The sequence below is a fragment of the Zosterops lateralis genome (genome assembly GCF_965231275.1).
Source record: "Zosterops lateralis genome assembly, chromosome: 15".
Taxonomy (NCBI): Eukaryota; Metazoa; Chordata; class Aves; order Passeriformes; family Zosteropidae; genus Zosterops; species Zosterops lateralis.
The window spans coordinates 5,694,027-5,712,355 of record NC_139775.1 but is presented as its reverse complement, the minus strand read 5'-3'; the positions used below and the strand labels follow the sequence as shown (position 1 = coordinate 5,712,355).

Here is an 18,329-nt window from a genome sequence, read left to right as displayed (position 1 = left end):
TCTAGTGTTTGCAATTGAGATTCCGTTTTGAATTTGTGAAGAGTATTCTTAAAGGTTTTTTTGGAAGTCATTTGTTTTTCTGTGTTCTTGACATGTTTTCTTTCCAGTTGTATTGAATTCAGTTACATTTCTGTGGCTTTTCTATAGTGTTCCAAGTATAGTGATGGTACTGTTTCTGTTCTTCAGACTGTTTCCAGTTTGCCAGAAACTCTCAAGTACAAGAACCCTTTCTAAAGTGCTGGCCATGTCTTTTATTTTTATTTTCTATTTTGGTGACTGCGTAACTTCTGTTGAGGGCAGAATACCCTCAAATATCCTGGTAGTTTCCTGTGATCCTCCAGCTCTTTCAAGTCCTAGAAGCTTGTGGCAAAGTCACAGGATGATGTCAGATGTTTTCATTCCAGCATTAACTATTTTTTGTTATGGTTCTTGCTGGTTAAAATTATTTCTATCAATAGATGCTGTGGCCACATTGCTACTGTAACATAATATAAATGTGGTGAACAAGTTTAGAGTAGTAATTTCTTAATAGTGCCTGTGATCAGTGGTGGCTGCAGTCGCTGTCTGCTCTAAAGCTGGGTCATGGTGTTGTTTGCAGCTGCTGTGTTAAGTTACAGACGGCAGAAGTGTCCATCCTTTTGGTGCTGGGAAAAGCTACCTGGGGTTCATTGGGAAAAGGATGTTTTTCATTCAGAAACGGGAGGGAAGATGGTCTCTGGATTTAGGAATGCCAAAGAATTGGGGTAATAACACTTGGGTTGAACACACCAAGTTTCCTCCTTTAAAACCAGGTAACAGAGGTCTCATGTTTTCATATTAGCAGGAGCACAGTGAGGTAATTTTCTTTTATCACTTCTGTTTGAAGACCATTACACATTCATGTGTGTGTAGAGCAATTCTCCCTTGCCTCCTCTGAAAATAGGTGTCTTTTGTGTACTTCCATGATGTTGTACCTGGGAGTTTGGGTTTGGTGAGCTCGTGTGGGAAGGGCTGTAATGGTAAAGTTTGTAAAACACTTCAAGAATCCCTGTGCAGATACAAAGTCGTGCTGGAACTTCACAGTGATGAAGTTGGTACTACCTGTGTTGGGCCCAGGAAGTGAATTCTCTGTGCAAAGGCAGGGTTTAAATAACTGCAAAACTTATAATTGAGTTACTGTAAAAGTGATGAAAATTCAAAGCAGATTTCATTGCAGTGACATTAAAAAAAAAAAAAAAATTAAAAAAAAATCCATGCAGTATTTGTAGTGAATTTTGAAAATGCCTGTAGCCATGAGTTTTGTGTGGGTAAGTTAAACTAGTACAGCTGTCATCTGTCTCCTGTCAGTCTACAAAAAGAGAATTTGCATGAAGACAAAAGATAGTGTAGGAAGTGATGGGGGTTTGCTTGGCCTATTTTGCCGTTTATTCCAGACGCTGAAGTTGTTGTCCCAGACAAATGACTTTTCCTGTCTGTTTGACTTCTGGTTCTTTACCATCTTAGGAATAATTAAAAAAAAATCCAGGAAGAGGAAAATTAAATTGATTTTTGCAATATGGTAAAGTGTCTGCTTCTGTGCAGAGAAATTTGTTTTCCATACTTCAAGTCATGTCCAATATCAGTAACTTGCACAACTTCAAAAAACTTATTCAAATCAGTCTGTTTATACTAAGCGTGAGTAATATGGTCCAGGTGTTGAACCAAGGGAATCTGCCATTTCTGATATCAGAGGAAAGATTCTCTTTTGATTGTCAGAGATGAGAGCTTTTTGAATAACTTGAGATGGGAAAAAGCACTGTTTTGTAGTCAAATATTGTACAAATAAGCTTTGAAGAGATCAGTTCTGAGGAAAGCTCAGCAATTTCTGGTTCAAGATAATGGATATATTCTTTGCAAAGAAATCATGTCTGTTGTGAAATGACTTATTAAAATATTAAGTTGTCAGAGTACCAGCCTGGCATTGAAAGTTTTCAGATGATGATGCAATTGTTTTGAGAGAATTGCATTCCAGACTTTCTAAAGAAAGCTTCAAGCTTTATAACATCACAGTTTACTTCCCCTGTTAAATTAGGTCAGAAAACTGACCTTTTTGTCAAGCAGGTAACCATTTCCTTATTTAAAGCTAAAATTAATCAAACAGAAAGATAATAACTTTTTTGAATGTTACTAGAGGGCCACCTATGCTATTAAAGAATGGGAGTTTTTTCAGTTGTAATGAAATAAATAATACTCCACTTGCAGAAATTGAAAAACTAGTATTCTTTAAATTCTATAATTAGAATATTAGAGGATATTAGTAATAATTTATTAACCTCTTTTAGAATATTTGGAATCGAAGACATTAAGGCTACTTAAAGTTTCCACTTCTACTTTTCACCAGCATGTTGTTAGAATTTGAAGAAATCAGCAGGAGTAGCAGCATCTGTGTTGGGGTCTGTGGGCTGTACAGAGAATGGTTATCTCTGCATGACTTGCTCAGTGTTGGAACAACATCCCTTCCATCCTTTCATGATCTCTGTGTAACTCTTAGTCTCCTTTCTTTGCCACTTTCTAGAGAAGTCTCTGGGCTTCCCTAGCGTGTGCCAGTTGTAGGGCTGTAATTTATGGAGGAATAGGAGTCCTGGGGCTTGATCAAGTACCCTCTGAGGGACAGGGTAAGACTCTCCACCTGCCTTTGGTAGCAGCTGACTGAGCAGCCCTTTGTGAGTAGTGTAGCTCCAGTCCTTTGTGAATAGTTTAGTTCCAGCACAACCAGAATCCACTGATAATCCCAATGTCAGCATAAACTCTTCTAAACCGGTTTCAGTATCTTCAGCTGTGACTTCCTACTGCAAGTAGTGGCTTGATGTATTGGGTTGCAGTTTGTAGATTATACCAGATGCTTTATTTTGTGTCATGGTGGTAATTAAGTTGTTTCTCCTTACCTCTTCATTTATATGATTTTGCAGGTTACGGCTCTGCAGACATTGATGCAATGTTGGGAACAGGCCAGCTTGCCCATTAGCTCCAAAGAGCAACATGCAGTCATTATTCAATTAATATTTGATCTTCGAAATCAAATATTGAGGGTTGAGGGATTCAAACTGCCACCTAGTACTTCTTGCCTTAAAAAAGTGTTCTCATTTTCATCTTAAAACCATACTAAATATTGTTCATCTAACTGAAAAACATTTGTTTACCATTTTAATAAAAGAAATAAAAATCTGTAGGTAACCTAACTCTTAATGTGCTATTGATGCGTCTGTGTCAGTATATTAATACCAAATGTTACAAATTGTATTTACTGAAATGCTTGTGGAAGAAGACATAACATTTCTTTTCCTCTGGAATTGCTCTTCCTAGGGAATACAGTTTCTGATAGAAAATGACCTCCTGCATAACACTGCAGAAGACATTGCACAGTTCCTTTATAAAGGAGAAGGATTAAATAAAACGGTAATTGGAGATTACCTCGGTGAAAGGTAAAGTAAAACTATTGGAACTTTGCTCTGGAGCTTATAAAGCACTTTTACAGGTTTTGGGTAGTTCCTTTCCCCTTCACAGGCTGCAGGAGAGAGATGCTCGAGTACTCTGGAGATCCATAAAAGCTACAGTGGGGATGTAAAACTGCTACAGTATTGTGATAGGTTTTCTTCCTGTTAGGTTGTTATTTTTAAATGGGTACATTATGGAATGATATTTAATTAACTATAATTTAGTATTTTGAGTAAACCAGAACATGTGTCTGTAGTGCAGAATTCAATACCATGAGCTTTTGGAATGGCTGAGAGTTGTGTTGCAACACCTAATAGTAACTCTTAGTACTGTGTCCAGAGGAGGAGTGATTTACAGGCAGTAATAATTGGACAGTAAAGAAATTACTTATTAAAACAGGTACTTCTTGGGAGAGTAGTTCCAAGCAGGTTTTGGTGTTGTCACTTCTCTGAACATATACATCCCATTGCTAAGCAGATGTCTCCAAGGGCAGCTGCACCCTGTCCTTATCAATCTTGGTACAATAAACATGCAGTGTGCATATTTATGCACACTGTTGCAATACACAGTCAGAATGCAAATGACTTCCATTGCTGTGTAACCCAGGAATTGATTTAAAAAAGGCAGCTGAGCGAGGCAGCAGGGGGTTGGAGTGTGTGTATGTACGTGCTGGCACGTGTTCCAGTGCCACTTGGGGGGCTCTCAAAGGTGACTCATTGAGGATGTGCTCCTGTGATGATGGGTTGTGGCAGCTCCCTTCTGAGACCCTCTGCAGTCTGATTCCAGCAGCAACACCATGGTTTTTGTTCAGCAGTTTCCTCTTGGCTTTCATAGGTGCAGTGAATTTTTTTACTGTAATATGAGCATTTTGAAAATAGATCTTTGTTATGATGTCTCTATGCAGAATATGTAGACATGTCAACAGTTTTTACACAACAGAGTTATGTCTGAGGACATTCTCCTGTGCTTTGCCATCCCCTCTCAAGGGCCCATCATAAATTACTTCTGTATTCTAGCTAAATATAGCTGAAGACAAGACCAGGTTAGTTAACAGACTGAAATATTTATATAACCTTCTGCCATAAAGGGAGAGATTCTATATTAGTGACTTTTATAGTCTTACAGCATTGCATTCAGCAAACTGAAAAAAAATGAATGGTGAAATGGAATAAGGTAACACTTAAAAATATAGCAAAAATTAAAATAAATAAGGGATGAAATATATCCTAAAAAAAGCTATGGTTTCTTTCTATGTGGGTAAGTCCTTACTTCTTTTTTTCAGTGGCTTTTTGAAGCATTTGTGTTACTTATCTTGTGTCTTTGGAGGTGTACTCAGCACAAGCACTGTGTGCCTATAAACAAAATAATTAGCTTAAAGTAAAAACATACCCCTCTGGACTGCTCTCTTTTACTGCACTCTCATGCTACTTCATTGAAAAGCAGTTGCCCAGTTGAATTGTGCCTTGCTAAATTTAACGAAAATTGGTTGGTTTTTCTGAAAGAACTGGTGTGTTTTTCTGTAAACAAAGTGAGAACATGCTAATGAATGAACAGTTGGTTTTAAGGTATTTATTCCTGCGTGTTGCCGGTTAGTCTGACTATGCAGTTAGTTAGCAAAGCAACAGATAATTCCTGGTGGGTGCACACCTTTCTATTTTCGGGTGGAGGCTGATACACAACATTCCGTCTTGGTGACGTATTCAGAGCACACCCTGAGGATTATAAACCTTTATTCTTCTGGCGCAGGAACTCAGTGATGGTGTAGGATAAGTCCTGTCCATCCACAGAATTTTGTGTTCATTAATGTTTCAGTGTTACTTTTGAATTTAAACACCTTTGCATCAAACAAAGCATAATTTGGCTCATGATTTGTGTAACAATATAAGAGATGGGTGAGAGGAAGCCCATTCAAAACCTCTTCTGATTTTAGTTAACTTCGTTGTGCCAATTCTTGGGAATGGAGAAAGAGTACAGTACATGCTTAAGTAGCTCTTTTCAAAAGCTGTTCTTTTTCTTGGATGCAATAAATAGAAGCATTTTTGTTTCTTATCTTTATACATAAATTCAGATGCTGCTTTAATATTTTCTGTTCCCAGAGTGGAAAAAATATATTTTGTTGTATGGCTAAAGAAATCATTCTTACATTAACCATTGTTTTAAGAATTCATGACAATTTCTACAAAAGGCTTTTACTGAATAAATTTCTCAGGTATCCTCCCATGTCAAGGCAGGTACAGTAATAATAAATATGAAGCAGAGAAGGCATGGCTATTTTTAGGTCATTTAAATAAGCAGTTCTAAAATAAGTTCAAGTGCACTGGCTTTTGCTAACCTACCAGCAAAAATGGGCAAAATACTAGTGTTATAAATAACATGAAATATAAAAATACCTCTCAAAATAAGTGTGTAGATTATTATTATGGCTTTATTTGATCAGTATGATTGTTTATTTCCTTACTTATTTTTCGGAGCAAATTGAGATAACTAGGAAGTCTTTAAAGGTCAGAATTGTAATTGTCTATTTGCATTTTTGTCTTTCACAGAGATGAATTTAATATTAAAGTTCTTCAGGCTTTTGTTGAACTCCATGAGTTCGCTGATCTCAATCTTGTACAAGCCTTAAGGTGAGTAAATTCTTTCTGTTTTTTGACCTGAGCTGCTTCTATCAAATTGCATGTTTATATGAGTCACTTTGTTGATTTATTAGTCAGAAAGCTGCTTTACAGCTCAGCACAACTGTACAAATTACTGTGCAAGTGAGCAGAGACAGCTCTGTTTAACCCTTTTGATGGCTTGTGTGTGCCCTGCCTTGGAGGGTGAGAACTCCTGGTTATTTCAGACAAATACAAACAGCTAAACAGCTGTTAGTCCTTGTTGTGCCTGCCATATGTGGAGATTTGAAGACCTGTTTTCTGTCTTAGCACAGAGATAGGTTAAGAAAGAAATAAAGTCTTTACTTAAATAAGTAATGTAATATTCTTCCTCCTTTTGTTCCACCACAACTTGTCCCTCTGGGCAGGGAGGGGGAGAAATCCACTGACGGTAGATATGATTATGTTCAATCACAGAGAGGTAAATTTTGAAACAAGTGATTTCCTTCTGCTCGCCTCACTTTCCCACTTGTCATGTGAAAGAAAGTGTGATATCTTAGTTTATTTTTTTCCCTTGCTACATGAACAGTTCCTGTGTTTTATCTGGGATGCTTGCATACAGTGACCTTGTGAGATCCCTTCTCATCTTGGTGAAAATCCATAACAGATTGATCAAGTTAAGATCACTTAGACAGTTCTGCCTGTTTTTATTGCCGCAAGCGACTCCCTCCTGACACCAGATAAATGGAAATGTCCGTGTGATCTTTGTTTCTGGTGCAGTGCCTTGTGATGTGGAGTCAGAACAGCTTTGCTATGGTTGAGTGATGTGGTGATGATAACTTGAGCTGCCTGAGGCTTGGGCCAAAGAAGCCTTTTCTGTGGCTGCTGAAGCTTGTCTGAAAAGCTTCGTATTCCTGTCTCTTTTGCCAAATTTGATGTTAGGTTTGACTTAATTCTTCCTTAGCAGCTGCTACTATTAAATGTTTGTATTTTGGTAGCTTACAAAATTCGTGATCTGGGTTGGAACCTTGCATGAGGTGAGTAGAAGATAGTACATAGAGCTGACAAACTAAAGATGGCCTGTGACTCTTGACTATAATGTCCTAAAACGAAAACCGATGAAGACAAGAATAAATGGTTATTATAGTGGCATCTGGTGTACAGGGAATAGTGAGAACTTGTTTTGCATGGCAGAGCATGTAACTTTGCTGGTTTAGATTCTGGTTTAATTCAGATAATTCTTTTGCCACGAGATAAAAGAATAAATTATGAAATCCATTGGAATATTTTAGTGCCACAGTGTGCCAAAATAAATCTGTGAAGACTCCTGTCCTGTATGCATTCCAGAGTACCTCTATGTAGAAATATTAAGTTACAAAAGTGAACTCTGTATTTTGGTTTATGCTGCTAAGCAGCAGGAAGATCTGCTGCATATATTACAAAATTACTGAAATGATGACATGAGTTGTTCTTCTTATTGCCTAGGTCTGATTCTTGTAGGGTGAGTTAACAGTAGACAGGCAGCATCACTCTAAGCAGTGGGGTTTTCTTTTTCTTGTTACCATTTTTAAAAGGTTTTGTATGAATTTCAGTAAATACGTGAAGTCTTTCAGCATTCCTTGTTTCTCTGTCCTTACCCCAGAAATATTTTGTATAATGTGTCTTTTTACATTGTGAATAAAGTCTAGCTGATTGTTCATTGCTTTTTTGTAGCCAGGAAACCCAGGGAGGATTGAACTAATTTTTTCCCCCCATAGCCTTCTCATGGCAAAAATGGGATGCATACAGAAAATTGTTTACTAGTCTGGAAAAAAGAGAGAGCCACAGAATATGAACTGCCATATTATCTTGCCTGATAGCATGCAGTGTTGCTGGCTGAGTTACTGGGCTAGCCATCTGTGCATGTTGCTTTATAATAGCTCCTGACTTGTGTGTTGAGAGATTGAGAACATATTTCTAGGACGTTCTATATAGACAGTGCTGATTTTTTTTTTTTTCATTTTCCATTTGTTTTGGATTATTTCTAATAAATACTTAATATATAAATACTGGAACGGGTCTAACAACTGTTCTTCCCTTCTGTAGGCAGTTTCTGTGGAGCTTCAGACTCCCAGGAGAGGCTCAAAAAATTGACCGTATGATGGAAGCTTTTGCTTCACGCTATTGCCTTTGTAACCCAGGAGTCTTCCAGTCTACAGGTCAGTCACAGGAAACCACAGGAGTTCTTAAGCGCTTACACGATCCAAATATAATTTTTTATATATACACATGTGTGTGTTCTTCTACATCTGATGCAAGGAGATAATGACCACTTGGAAGTTAGGGATAAAATAATGTGTGAAATGAGAAATACCTGAGAACTGAGAAAATAGGACTGTCTAATCCAGGCGGTGCAAGCTTATGGTCAGAATGGATTTTAATTTATAAAGCATCACAGAACTGCGCAGAATGCCCTGGCATTTTTGTTCTGTTTGGCTATATACACAAATAGATTGCTCTTGATCACTTTAAATTAAGGAACAGATAGGACAGAAAAAGATTGGTGTAAAGTAGGTCTATAACAGCTAGAGAGGAAAACAGCTACTAAAAACAAACTCCTGAAGATCCAGGCACATTTTTTCTCTCTGTAGCAGGTTTTCATCCTGCTTTTTCTTACACAGACTCTTGTATTTGAATTCTGGGAGAATTTGCTATAAGCTTAACCATGTCAAGAGGCATGATAAGATTTCCCTTGTCATCTTCTGATATTATCCAGTAGTGCTATCTCCCTCCTGTATGCCCAGGAATTGAGTCAATGTCATTTTCAGTCTTATTAAATGCTGTCAAATATTATTTTGGAGATCATTCTTTCTCTTTGGAGAGAGCTTTGGAAGTACTTTGAGTAGGAGGAGGCTGATGGTCCAGGTTTATTATAGAATCCACCACTATGATTTAGGCAAAATCTGTACAGAGAACATTTTGCCCAACACTTCAGCGTTTCAAGTGAAATGTTAATTTAGGGTGATAGCAATGATTTCATAAGAATTTAAATTTTTTTGTGTTCTTATACAGTTTTTCCTATACTTGTTTCTTATTTGAATTATAACATTTTTTCTTCTTGGGCTTACTTCAATAGCTTAAGGATTTTAGACTTTTATGTACAGCATTCAGGATTTTTTGACTTTTCTTTTTCTTTATCAGTTGGGATAAACTCTGTACTAATTTTACAGGTTTGTACACACAACACATGGGAAGATAAAACTATTTTTCAAATCTGATTTCAGATACGTGTTACGTGCTTTCATTTGCCATCATTATGTTGAATACCAGCCTGCACAACCACAATGTGCGAGATAAACCCACAGTGGAGAGGTTTATCTCTATGAATCGTGGAATTAATGAAGGTGGAGACCTTCCAGAGGAATTGCTAAGGGTAAGTTGGGCTGGGTAAGACAAAGCCTGGCTTTGTTTTTAATAGCAGATTTAAAAGTGTGTACAACAGTTCTCAGGCAAATTTGTCAAGGGAAGGCAAAAGAACATTTTCTAGCATGTGTAACCATTTGAGTAGCTGAAAAAAGTGGATTTTGTTATTCACAGCTACTTTGAGCTAGTTCTCCCTATATCCAACCTTTTGTTGAGAACAGGCTGTTTCAGAGAAAACTCTATCTCTCAGTAGTTTGCTTATGGCAAAATTTTTGTGGAATTGGCTTCTTACGAAAAAAGGCAGTATTTCTATCAGAAAAAATAGTAATTTTTTTTTTTATTTTATTGCCTCTTATTTTTCCCATGTGTCTTGTGGACCTCCCAGTGTTATGGGCTAACCGTTTTCTGAAAATCTGGATTCATTTGGCAAAACTTGTACTAAATGAAACTGATCCTGAAACCTTTGAAATACTAAATGCTGAAGTTAAGATAAAATTGTCATTGCTAGGATTGCCTAAGAAATTTGTACTCAAGAGAGACTTGCTTATAGATTAAGTAGTTTAAAATCAAACTTGATCAAAGTAGTAAACAAAGATTGACAGGGGGTGGTCCAGAATTTTATGGACAGTGTTTCCTGTGCTTTTTATACTGGTAGTCTGAGAAGTAGTAATATCCTGGTTGCATTTTCTGTTAAGACATTTATTAATGAGGTCTTTTTCCTTTTTTTTTTATTTTTCTAGAATTTATATGAAAGTATTAAGAATGAGCCATTTAAAATTCCAGAGGATGATGGAAATGATCTAACACATACATTTTTTAATCCAGATAGAGAAGGTTGGCTGCTGAAATTAGGTTAGTCACAAGGGCAGTTCTGCTGCTGTATGTTTGTTCGTTGTTAGCATGTTTGCTGCTCCGTGTCTTCCTGCTTTTTTGTGAAGGTAACAGGTTTAACTCTCTGTTTAAAAATGTATGAACCAAAATAAGTAGCTCTTTTATGTCTGAAGGCTGTTGCTTCTTATTTTGCATACCCAAATTAGCAATCTTGTTTCAAACTTCGGAGTTTTATTTCTGAGATCTGAGAAATAAAAACTCGGCGACAAAAAGGAAACACCACATGGTATTTACCACATGCTGTGACTGATAAATAACAACTAAGTCTCCATAAGGTCATCTCAGAAAACTGCGTGTGATGTTTCAACACAGTTTTCTGTGTACAAAAAAAGGATTTCTCTTCAAATTGTTATTTTTGTACGTCTTTATTTTTCCATATTATTTGTGAGTTTCTCTTGGTTTGGTTTTGGCTATGATTTTTTAATGAGTGGTTTAAATGTGCCTTCTTGTTTTCCTTATGGCCTATGACCTATCACCTTTCTGTTCTGTGACTGGCTGTCTCTGCTTATTCTGCATTAGGAGGTACGTATCTGATTGCTTTCCAGACCCCTCTTCTTCAGTTGCTCATTCTTTTATTTTCTTCCTCCTACCTCCTGTTTTTTTCTTTTTTTCTTTTTTTTTTTTTAATCAGATTCGTTGTAGCATTTTGCTTTTTCACTCAGTGTCACTAACAGTGTCATCAGTGGTGCTCTGAGGGACTGGCATGTCAGTGTCTAACTCACATACAGATGTGTTCTGCAAAATAAGAAAGCATTTACATGCAAAGCAGAAAAATAAGGATGACTTCAGCACACTTCTCATTCATGGAAGAACATAACAAGGAAAGAGTAATCTCTGAGAGTAAACAACTTCTTACTCTGTCATGAAGTTTCAGTGTGTTTTTGTTATTTGTTAATCAATGATAATAGATTATTGAAAGATTGATTACATTTGAACTACATATTTGTAAAAGCTGTTCTTTTCACTGCTTGCTTTCCTTTTTAAATAATACATTCAGCTTATTTAACAGAGTTTTAAGTGAGCTTCAAATTTAGGGTTGCAGAAACCTCAGGTAGTTCAGTCTCCTGGCACTGCAAGTTGCTTTTGTTTTTAGACTATTGTAAGATTGATGGGATTCACTTTTTTTACTTGGCCTTCGGGAATTCTTTTCCTCTATAAAGAAGATTGACACTTTAAGAGTTGTTTTCAAAACAGTAATTTTTTAAAATTTAAACACCAGCACACACTTCACTAGGGCCAGTTGTTGGCCACTGTAGTGTGTTAAAGTGGAAGGAACTTTGCACTTGGAGAATGGTGACTAAAGTGTGGGAAGGGATGTGTGCTGGGATGCACATGGCGAGGATGGATAGAGCCATGGGCCCACTCTGCTGATTGCACCTGGAACCTGGTGCTCATCCTTGTGCTGGAAAGAAATGGATGTGAAAAGGAAACTTTTGGAATTCATTCACATGCTCCCCAATGTCAAATTCTGACCTCTGTGCTACAGATGCTTTGGAGCTCCTTTTCTAACTACAAAGAAGCAATGCTTTTGCTTTTTGACCTGTATTGGCTCAGTTGGCACAATTTCAAACATGACTTTGCAGCTTTTCTCCATTTGGTACCATGAGATGATGGTTAGCAGAAAGGCCTTACAAGCTGGTGTAGGTGGAATGTGCTTCTTGGAGAACAGGTTAAGACCATGCTGTGCCAGTGCTCCCTCATGGAGTTAAACACATAATGAGAGTGCAGGCAAGTGTGAGTGTGTAGAGGAGTGACAACATCCTCTGTGGAGGAAACTGCCCATAAAAGAGATCTAATAAAAAATAGAGGAACAAAGAAATTGAGGAAGAGGTGACTGAAAGTAAATGAAAGCTGCCAGGAGCTTCTGCACAGTCTGTCTCTGGCTCTGGTGCAAAGTCAATAAACCACAGGTCAGGACTGAAAACTCTGCCTGAGTCTTTGGTGTGTGGGATGCAGATGAGGCACAGTGCACAGAAAACCCAGTAGTAAAAGGGTGTGTGAAGCAGAAGGGTGTTACACGTAACACTCCCACGGTATGAGGATTATTTGAATAAAGAAATGAAACATGTCCAGAAGCCTCTGGTGAATCAGCCTGGGAATGCCTGGAGCTGTGCTTCCATGAAAAGATTGCATTTTTTCCACAGACACAGACTGGTACAGACTAATACACTGTTATTTCAGATGCAATGACCAGAAATAAACCTGACAGTCTTTTTTTTTTTTTTTTTCATTATTTTTCCCTTTTTTCTTTTTTCCCTTTTATTTCTTTCTGCTCCTTCAAATTTCCTATTTGCCAGGAGTCTTAAACTGTGTGTTGAGAGTGCTGTCTCAATCCACATCGTTGGCATTTTTACAGTCCTCTCTCTTGGCACTTCTTGTGAAATTGGTAGGGTTTCCTTCAGTTTTAGGTGATTCTCATATTAAATATTTGTGTATTATTGAAATGCTAAGGAGAAAAACTCTTGTATGACAGTTTAACTGCTCACTTGTGATAAAACATAAAAGTTGAAATAGAAAGTTTTTATATGAAACTATAAACATAACTGAGACTACTTGCAGACTCTGAGTATATCAAGACAATATTTTGTATCTGGTGTTTCTCATATTTAGCTCTTCCCATTTATGTATTTGTGCCCCTCTTTTAGTATTCCATCCCTCACTGTATTGATTTTTCTCTGGGCAGAAGATGGATATCGTGAAACTTTCATATATTGTAAAATCCATCTGTCCAGAAGACCAGTCTTGAGTTTTAGAAGGCTGGGAGGGTGCAGAAGGCTTTTGGAGAGTTTGTTACTCTGAATTGTTCAGAGGTGACTGCGTTAAGTCCCAGTGCCAAACTTGGCAGCCAGACAGCAATTCTGGTTTTATCTATCTAGACTTAGTCAGTGCCTTTAAATAGACACCTTTATCTTGGTAGGCCTAAATTATCATTCAGTTCTGCATCATCTGAAGCATGGTGTAACGAAAATGAATGCAGTGAGTTAAAAACTGAAAGCTGCTGAGTGCTGGTGAGTCCTCCTTGGAGCAGCTTGACACATTATGAGCCTTTAGATTTTTCTGCATAATGAGTGGTGTTGATACCGGGAAATTTTCTGCCATCCACTCTAAAGTATTCTGAAATTGTTGCCTGTGATCTCTTTGCTAATGCCCAAGTTAGAACCATTTTGCTGGGAAGGTGTTTCCTTGCCTTAAACAGCTTCTCTTGGCAAATTGCTTGGTTTGTGTAATATTTTCTTCTAGTTAAAGGGAAACTATGACATTACTCCCCCAAACTGGAGAGGAAATGATTCCAGCCAGACATGTGAATGTGTAATTCTTTCTGCCAAATAGGCGGTTACAGAGTGCTTGGAGATGGTCCAGAAGCTTCACATCCGGGCCTGTCCCGCCACTGGTGCTCATTCCAGCACATCTGTCCTTGGGAGGATGTTGTTTCCCTTCCCTAAGGGAACAGTGTGGTTGATCGGGAAACCGGTGCCTTCCGGTACCTGCTTGGCTCCTGTGTGGACTGAAGCTCTTCCAGGTTGAGGCAGTCAGTGTCATGGTCAAGGGAAAATGCTTTTTAAAAGAAAGCCAAACTTTGATCCAACTGTGTAGTTGCTGAGTCTGTTTTGTATGCTGCTATCTAAATGAACTCAGGAGAAAAAAAAAAACATTCTTGATGTGTGCATCCCTCTCCTTGAGCTCTAAAACTTTTATATAAATGAGATGAAGATTTGAGTAGAACTTTCTAACTTTAGATACCTTGCTGCCTTTAGCCTTGGGGCCTTTTTACTTTGGAGAATTATGTTTCCTAAGTCATTGCCAGTTGTTTTTCCCTTTATTATAGATGGTTTCTCTTACCTTGTTGCCTAGTTTGTACTTTGCCTGGAGTTTAAAAAAATAATAAATCCTATGTTGAGTTACAAAGGTGAAGAGAGTTTCTGTTCTGTTTCTGTACATTTTGCCTTGTAACCTTTTCTTGTACTTTACTTACATTTCCACCTACTGTGGAAGTAACAGTGCTTCTGTATTTCATTATTTGAGATGTCTGTGCATTTTTGTAATCAGCTTGATCTTTCAGAAGTATGTAACTTATCTCTCCATTTTTGTAAATGTTTATGGATTCATACTCTGGTTTTCTTGTTCCTCTTTTGCTAACTTAATTCCTTCCAGTCTTAATGTTTAAAAGACTGGGAGCTGGAATAAGAGATGAAGTGTGGTACTAAACCCTCTGTTGTTGTTTTGTGAGCCTACAGCAATCTCAGCCAAGGACAAGAACGTTTTGTTATCATGTGTTTTTACCTATTAATCTCATGTGCAGTTTACAGGCCACGGTGCCTTATCAGCCAGCTGCTTGGACTGCAGCCCATTGTAAAGGCATATTAAACACGTGTGATGTGGTGACCCCTGCAAATATGATTAGTACAGATTAGATTTTGAGCTTTATTAGAGTTTCTGTGCTGTTGACAGCTGAAACTCAGTAATGGGAAGAGGAGACAGACTTATGTTAGAGTAGTTCCTTATCCTGCCAAAAAATCCTGCCTAACTGCTTTTTTTTTTTTTTTCTTTCATTTTTTTTTTTTTCCTTTGGAAGAGTAACTGATAGCTTGGTGGAGCAGGGATTTAACGTCTATTCCTATGGCTCCCATGAGTGCTGTAATCCAGTGAGCTACTGGCTGTTTTAGGGAGAAGAGAGCAGTAAAAGGGGTGTTGTTGGAAATACTTAATCTTCTTTGTGGTTTTCCTGGAGCTGGGAGATGTTTCATGACAAAAGATTCCTCAGAACTGCAGCATGATTAAAAAAGGTTTCAGATTTGAGAAATCTGGCTTTTCCAGAGAGAGCAGATTTGTCAGGAAAACATTCAGCAAACTCAACTGCTGTTTGCTTCTTGGCAATTCATATTGTTCTGGGAGTGTGTGTTTTAGGTCTGTTGTTTATTAAATTACCAACAGGTCTTCTTTTAAATATATGGTTATTACTGATTTTTTTATTGTGTTTTGACATAATATCACAGTTAATGAGAAAACACCTTTGTTCACTTTAATCTGCTCTGTGATAGTAACCTCTTCCCTGTTTGATTCATTCTCTCTCCTCCTGAATTATTTTCTACTAGAACTGGGCAAGCCATGACCTCTGGTAGCTGTTGTTACCTGTTAGCCTGGAAAACATGGTGATGTTTTAGGGCCATAAAAATGTTAAGTGATGTTAATCTGCTAACCTTGGGGAGCAGAACGTGACTGAAAGCCATGGAGTTGATCCTGGGTTATGTGAAAACAAGTCACGTTGTGGTGGTGGCAGGGAGTGCCCTGGCAGTCACCGTGACTTGGCGGCTGCATTTCCATTGGTCTGGAAGTGAGTCAAGCTTGAGTTCATCATTCTAAGCCCAGATACTTCCTGATACTTGAGCCAGCTCTCGGTCAAGGTGATGGGGAATTTTTCTAGTGACTTACATGCCAGTTTGAACATCTCTGCAATGCTTTATTTAAGGTTCTGTCACAGTGGTTGTACTAAAATGCCACCAGTTCTTCCCTCACTGTCTCCAGTTCACTCAACCATTCATTCTGTCACGGCTTCTGCATCTTGCACTATTTTGCCTTCACTTATTTCACCACACCTGCTTGCAGACTGAATTTTTCTTAAGATACGAGTGCATCTGGTGAAAACATATTGAGTACATTGAATGTTGCAGTGTGTTAGCACTGCGTTATTGTGAAGATTGTGAAACCTGGCAAAAGGAACGTACAACATGCAACATACTTGGTCTGCAATGCAAATATGCAGTAGATTGGTATCAAGAAATGTCATGATATCCCTAGAGTTGTTCTTTAATTTAATGTGATTTGGATTTCTGTATTAAACAAAAACCCAGCTATCTTAAGCAGAACAAAAAGATGAAAAAATTATGCTTATGTGTTAAATTTGATTATATAACTTGGATTAAACAGGATGTCTTGTGTGTATTAATGGTGCTCTTTTATGCACAGGTGTTCAATAGTGAGATCAGCTCTTTTGAAATGTTTAATGCTTTAATGAAATTAAATCACTGCTGAATGGATGATGCACAGGTGGTGACATAATCCTGAAGTCAGATATCTATGGTGGATCTAAACCTTTAAACTAATAACATATGCATGCTCTATCTACAATTGTCTTTCTTGGAAATGAGTTTTAAAATACTGTAATATGGGAAGCCAGGTGTTTTCTGAAGCAGCCAATGGCAGACAAACAACTGAAAGGACCAACCCAATGCTGTTGTTTCTAAAAAGAAACTGTTCCCTACAGGGTGACATTAGCAGGTGTAAAGAAGAGGAACTCTGTGGTTGCTGTTGTCTAAACTGTTAATGAAGGAAAATTGGCATTTTTGGAGCAGTAGCTATTTCTTCTGTCAAGTGTACTCAATGATATATTAACTCCGGAAGAGAAGCTCCTTTTAAAATACTGAAAGATGACAAATAGTAAATATGGTATATTTTGGCGTAGGTTTAGCTCCTCATTGATGATGCATCATATTTGTTCTGTTAATGTTTATGAGCACCTTAGGCCATTAAATATGAAAATAAAGACAAGTTCTTAATCATGTTTGCTCACGAGTGGACAGAGAGGGAGGTGATAAAATGCCCTTAATTTTATTGCTGCGACCCTTTCCTTGCCCAAAAGAAACTGCTGAGGGGGTTCATCCTGCTGCAGGTGTCCAGTGGCTGTTTGTCAGGCAGTGCTGGTGTGAATGGCTGTGAGTCAGACCAGCACAGGGCTGGCCTCACTCACACCCTGGCACCACTGGCTGTGTCCAGCCCTGTGCAGAACTGGTATTTTTGGTGCAGTGAACACAGGTGAGGGCCTGGACAGGGGGAGCAGATCTGGTTGCTCACTGTTGCCCACGGCTGTCTTGGCTGATGGCACCTCCATAGTTGATGCTGCCTCAGGACAAGTTGCAGTAACATGTTCCTTTAACCTCACTCATCTGTGCCTGATCCATTTACCATTAAGCAATTAAACCATACCTTGAAAAATAAGCAAAACTTAATTATTTCCTTGCCTGTTATTAAAGTCTTGACAGCAGCACTTGTTTAATTCTGGAATACCTTTTGTTTGTAGGGGGAAGAGTAAAAACATGGAAACGGAGATGGTTTATTCTGACTGATAATTGCCTGTATTACTTTGAATACACAACAGTGAGTATATATCATGGTGGATTTTCTTTGTAATCAAGATTTATAAGCAGCTAATAATGTGATACTTTCATAATTTTTTAGGACAAAGAACCTAGAGGAATTATTCCGTTAGAAAATCTTAGCATAAGAGAAGTCGAAGACCCTAGAAAACCAGTAAGACAGTTTTATATTTATTTGTTAAATAAAGATGAATAAACCATATGGAACTTAATTGTACTCTTAAATGAATTTATTTGTCAGTTTTGTTTTGTTCTTTTAAATTTATTACTTCGTTTCTACCCTCCAGAACTGCTTTGAGCTGTACAACCCCAGTCATAAAGGTCAAGTAATTAAAGCGTGTAAAACTGAAGCTGACGGTAGAGTGGTGGAAGGCAACCATGTCGTGTATAGAATATCTGCTCCAACCCCAGAAGAAAAGGAAGAGTGGATTAAATCTATCAAGTGAGTTTAAAGTCTTAAATGTCTTTCAGAAATGAGGTGTAAGCTCTTTTCAGAATGTGATAATAAGAGAATTTGTTGTAACTTGTTTGAAGAACTCTGATGTGGCAGTGTCCTGGAGGACTAACAATGAGCTCTGTGGGGTTGGTGGATCAAGATACAAATCTGTTATTGTGTGGTACTAAGGAAATACTGCTACTAACTCAGATGAGGAGAATGTGGATTTATTATTCTATGCACATGTAAAACCTTGTGTGAATTGTCTTTAAACCTAATTCTGTTGGAATTTTTGTCTAATAATTAACTTTAGTGACATATTTTAAGCATGTTCACAAGCAGCTTTAAACTTCCACAGCTTGACTTTATGTTGGAAGGTTTCTAAGCAGACCCACACTTAAATAA

General features: G+C 37.8%; 1 protein-coding gene across 1 annotated transcript in view; it reads left to right on the top strand.

Annotated features, from left to right (window-relative positions):
- CYTH3 (cytohesin 3) overlaps nt 1-18,329 on the top strand; it is a 49,248-nt gene that overhangs the window by 27,274 nt on the left and 3,645 nt on the right. The window contains exons 5-12 of the mRNA XM_083872640.1: nt 3,322-3,440; nt 5,997-6,077; nt 8,130-8,242; nt 9,308-9,456; nt 10,187-10,298; nt 17,413-17,489; nt 17,571-17,642; nt 17,776-17,930. Of these exons, the coding sequence (XP_083728766.1) occupies nt 3,322-3,440; nt 5,997-6,077; nt 8,130-8,242; nt 9,308-9,456; nt 10,187-10,298; nt 17,413-17,489; nt 17,571-17,642; nt 17,776-17,930 (878 nt within the window). The remainder of the gene's footprint in view (nt 1-3,321; nt 3,441-5,996; nt 6,078-8,129; nt 8,243-9,307; nt 9,457-10,186; nt 10,299-17,412; nt 17,490-17,570; nt 17,643-17,775; nt 17,931-18,329) is intronic.